This window comes from Zingiber officinale, chromosome 3B (assembly GCF_018446385.1).
Source record: "Zingiber officinale cultivar Zhangliang chromosome 3B, Zo_v1.1, whole genome shotgun sequence".
Classification (NCBI taxonomy): domain Eukaryota; kingdom Viridiplantae; phylum Streptophyta; class Magnoliopsida; order Zingiberales; family Zingiberaceae; genus Zingiber; species Zingiber officinale.
The window spans coordinates 119998736-120003765 of NC_055991.1; the positions used below are offsets into that span (position 1 = coordinate 119998736).

At 34.0% G+C, this 5030-nt stretch overlaps 1 protein-coding gene across 1 annotated transcript; it reads left to right on the forward strand.

Annotated features, from left to right (window-relative positions):
• The first annotated feature begins 1287 nt into the window (after window positions 1–1287).
• Window positions 1288–3181, forward strand: LOC122055169. Its single transcript, XM_042616552.1, has 5 exons — window positions 1288–1583; window positions 2052–2338; window positions 2387–2514; window positions 2835–2900; window positions 2978–3181. Exons 1-5 carry the CDS (start codon window positions 1288–1290, stop codon window positions 3179–3181), a joined length of 981 nt encoding a protein of 326 aa, XP_042472486.1.
• Window positions 3182–5030: the final 1849 nt, after the last annotated feature.

Sequence of the window (5030 nt, forward strand, 5' to 3'; positions counted from 1 at the left end):
TTATTTTCTTTTCTAAGCAGAATGATAAAAAGCTAGTGAAGAACTCAAGCTAAGCTTCCATACATTGTAGAGTATTTTTATCTTCCGTGAAGTAGATTTGTTGATATCACACTGGCTCTCCTCTTATTTAATGACTCAACATAGTAAAACTTGCTTGGATCACACTCCAAATTATGGTATATATACAAATGAAGTACTTAATGATTTACTATGTCATAATTTTCATTAATTCATTGAGTTATTAATTATTAATTGTGCATATTTTTCTAGGACTTTGTGGTGAACCAGATTTCCTTACAATTAAGTTTTATTATAATGGGGAGATGAAATCTAGTCTTCATGACAAAAAAATATATCGGTGGACAATTCGAATATTTTGACTATGTTGATAGGGATATTTTAGGGATGATTGAATTATGGGGCTATGCGGAGGATATAGGCTATAAAGACAAGCAATCTATCAAATTTTGGCATAAATTTGTAGAAACATTGAAAGATGGAAGATATTTGGAAAATGACACAGATGTTTTGGATATTATCCCCCATATTCCTAGTAATTATGAGGTTGAAATATACATTGAACAGAATGATGGTCAGTCGGGGTTGGGGAGCATACTGATTAATCTGGAGAAAGATGTCAGGGAATCTGAGATAGATAATATCAACAAAGATGTTGATGAATTTGAAGAAAGTGATTATGATTTTGATGAAAATGATAGTTTGTTTGAAACTTTTGTGGATTATGATGCAGGAGTCAGTAAAGAGAAAGACATGACTGGTGATAAACACATTTCTGATGAGTTGCTTCATATGATGCAACAACATGAAGGGGATGTTGATTGTGTGAATGATGATGGTTTTGGAAATCCATTAACTTCTAATGATGATGATGAAATATGATATTTTCCTATTTATGATAAAAATACTGATTCTGAAAACCCACAATTGAAGCTTGGGCTGATTTTTAATTCGAAGAAAGAAGCAAAATTTGCAATTGAGAGTTATTGCATCAGAAAAGGAATGTCAGTTATGTTTGTAAAGAATGATGGCAAGAGGCTTAGAGCAAAATGTAGAAACAATGATTGTGGATGGTTAATTCATGTTTCGATGATGACCAACGACACGTGCTGGCAAGTTAAAACTTTCGAAGAGAAACACAACAATTGTGTTTGGGCGATTGAAAATAAATGCATTACCTCAAGTTGGTTAGGGAAAACATTTTTCAAAAAATTCATGTCAAATCCCAAGTTAGGAAGCCTTGAGTTCAAGAATTAGATTCATGAATCGATGAATGCAGAGATTTCTAGGAAAGTGGCTTACTTAGCGAAGAGAAAGACATTGAGTTTGGTCGAGGGAAGTGTTGAGGAGCAATTTGGTAAAATTAGAAATTATTGTGCTGAGTTGAAACAGACTGATAGAGATTCCACTATTATTTTGAAGTTAACTGAGGATGAAGTTAGACCGATGTTTCAAAGAATGTATGTTTACTTTTCTGCATGCAAGTTAGGATTCCAGGATACATGTAGGCCTGTCATTGGTGTTGATGGTTGTTTTCTGAAATCAAAAACAGGTGGACAGTTATTGTCAGCTATTGAATTGGATCCAAATAATAATATATTTCCAATATGTTATGCCTTAGTAGAGGGAGAATCAAAAGATACTTGGATGTGGGTTTTGCAGTTGTCAGCTGTTGACATAAACTTAGGAAATGATTGTGCATGGATATTTATGTCAGACAAATAGAAAGGATTGATTCCTGCTTTGGACAGTTTGTTTCCAAATGATGAGCATAGATTTTGTGTACGACATATGCATAGCAACATGAAAAACGATGGATATAAAAGTGTAGTCATTAAAAATGCATTGTGGGATGCTGCAAAGGCGACAACAGTCCATGAATTTCATAAGAGGATGCAAGAGTTGAAGGAGATTGATCGTAATGCATATGAGTAGTTAGCAAAAAAGCATGAGCATCATTGGAGTAAGATATTTTTCAGCATTATCCCCAAATGTGATATATTGTTAAATAATATGTGTGAGTGCTTCAATAGTTTGATTTTGGATGCAAGGGAGAAATCAATAATTGAAATGTTTGAAGCAATCAAAAATTTGTTGATGCGGCGGTTTCAGTTAAATCGTGAGAAGGTTGAAAAATGGAATATAAGAAACTGTCCAAGGATAAGAGCTATCTTAGTTAAAATTTCTTTGGAGGTTGCCAAACTTATTCCTATGAAATCAGATGATATGCACTTCCAAATTAAGGCAACAAGCAGTCAAGAGCAGCACACGGTGGACCTTTCTACAAATTCTTACAGTTATAGACAATGGGATTTGACAGGTATTCCATGCAAGCATGCATTATGTGCACTTTAGTGTAAACATGAAGACACTGAGGCTTTTGTTAGTCACTACTACAAGACTGAAGCTTACAAGAAATGTTATTCAAGATCAATAATGCCGATTAATGGGCCTGATTTGTGGCTAGATTTTGTGTTTCCACCTCCACTTCCTCCAGTTTATAATAAGAATAAAGCTAGAAGACCGGCCAAATTGAAAAGAAGAGAACCTGACGAACCTCCAGCAAAATGTCATACAAAATTGAAAGCTCCACATAGACAAAACAAATGCAAGAGATGTGGCCATTTAGGTCATAATCAAAGGACTTGTAAAAATGACAGAAACACACAACAAGAGGCAAATTCACAGCAAAGTAGTACCCAACCAACAAACATTGATTCAGTACTTAATACAAGGGAGAAATTACAAGTTAGTTTAAAACATTCTATGAAAATAGTTTCTTAAAGTTTTGTTAACAATTGTAAAATTGAATACAGGTGAAGAGACCAAATAGAATTGAGATACAAATTGGAGGAAGCTCGAACACCTTATCTAATGTGAATGTAAGTTTACTTAATTTCATTTTATGCTTTTGCTTCCATGTATTAAACTATTAAACATATTGTTGAAATGAATTTAGGTGGATCAATCTACCATCATTCAAACACCAGTGTATGTCAAAGGTGGTAGAAATTACACCACAATCTCCAGACTTCGATCGATATCAAGTGATTCAAGAAGACAAGTTCAATCAATGTCGCAACCAGTGTTAAAGACTAGGTCTGGCACAAATATCTCGAAGAAGAGAATAACTTCATCACAGTCTTCTGTCATCAAGAAATGATCATTGTTTGTTGTATGAATTTTGGATTTTTACTGTTGGTACTAGTGGTTGTTGTGTATTGGTACTGGTGGATACTTTGATGCTTATCGTTGTTATGTTTTGGTTAGGTACGATATTTTAGTGTTGGAGTTTATGTTTTGGAATGATGGATATATGTTTTGGTGAGTACTTTGCATGGGGAACTTGCTCATTATTAGCTTTCTTCCAACCTCTTTTGTATAAAGGTAAAATGGATCTTTTAACACACGTAGACTGCTCCTTGATTCAAGCAATAAAATGCTAACACATTAGCTTTATACAAACCCATTTTATTTACATTCATCAAGAAGCATAATCTCACTTTTTACGTGCTATGGCAGAGAGAACCTATCGTTGCATATTTCCTATGGTAATTAAAAGTTTTAAAAAAATCATATCACTTGCATATTTCCTAAGATAAAAGGGGCCATTAAATATGAAAACCATAACTAATAGATCATTCAGTTTGGTAATGAGTGATACAACACAAAGGGTTAATATCTGAGAACAACATTAACTAATAACACAATTGAGTAGTAACAATAACAAGTTCCATCATCATCACAAGTGCAATGATTCAAATATTGTATCCATCTTTTCATATATCTTCGCAACTCTTGTTGCATGATCGTGATTCTCACGTTTTAACTCCAGTTGAGCATCTCGTAGCTTAGCAATTTTTTCAGATTCGTTAGGTGATGTACTTGAACTGGAATTTGAAGTTGAAGTTGAAGAATTGTTGTCACTGAAAGCAAATGAAGCAGCTGCGGGTTGTTTCGACTGTGTCTTCAAAAATGCACCATAAGCTTTCTCTGCCTCTTCTCTGCTCCAATATGATTTGTGTAAAGCACCACTAAATTTATTCACTTCATTATGTGTTTCTGCCCAAGTATCATAAATCCCAGGTTTACCTCTAACAAATACACCATATGTTTTGCCCTACATCAGAAATATATTTAAAAGAACATTATTTCCATTGAGAAAAAGTATAAATTGCGTTAAAAGATTAAAATTTTCAAAAGGCTCACCATTTTAACCATTCACCTTACCAAGTTCAATTATGTTTGCATAATATAGTCAATACATAGTTAAAATTTTTAAATGTAAACACAAAAGCTACAATAAAATAATAGCCAAAATTACTTGATAGTGCTTAGTGAGGGAGTATATCTATATATGGCATCGTGATCAAACTTCCAACTGTACAAACTTTTAAAGCTTCACTTTTGCACTTCGAAAACAAAATAACATAACAAACTAGCATATTTTTTCTTTTGCAAAGTGGGGCACAGAAATTGAATCGACGTAGCCTCGTGGGAAGATTGGAAAGAGTAAATTGTTTTGAGAAAATGAGAGAAAGTGAAACTCAGTGAGATTAAATTCTATCAAGTGCTTATAACAATCAATCATTGACGAAACTCGGCGACAGATGAATGATAAGCTTGACGAAACTCTGTGACAAATGAATGATAAGCTAAAATTAAAATAACAAAGAGAAAATGGTGGAAGGAGAGGGGAGACCTGTTGAAGGGTGAAATGAAATTAGAGAGGAGAAAAATGGCAATAGCGCAGATGGGAATATGCTACCTCTCCTGAAATCGCTGAATAAGGTGATCGTTGAACAAGGCGTGTTAGTATCTCCTTCTAGGTCATCTCCAGAATGAGGATTTGGACGCAATAATAAAAGCAACAATAGGTAAATTCCACTGGTTAAACAAGTCTTCCCGTCTATTTTAACGGGGATTTGGACGGAAGAATTAATTTGGGAAAATGTTCAAAAATTAGAGGACTAAATTTGGTCAATTGAAAAATTAGGGACGAAATCAACACC

Excerpts from the sequence above, each read along its gene's own strand:
- LOC122055169 (XM_042616552.1), top strand. The coding sequence starts at position 1,288 with ATGAATGCAGAGATTTCTAGGAAAGTGGCTTACTTAGCGAAGAGAAAG. Across the intron at positions 2,339-2,386 it reads TAGACAATGGGATTTGACAG|ACACTGAGGCTTTTGTTAGT; the intron begins GTATTCCATGCA and ends GTAAACATGAAG. Across the intron at positions 2,515-2,834 it reads TTCCACCTCCACTTCCTCCA|GTGAAGAGACCAAATAGAAT; the intron begins GTTTATAATAAG and ends AATTGAATACAG.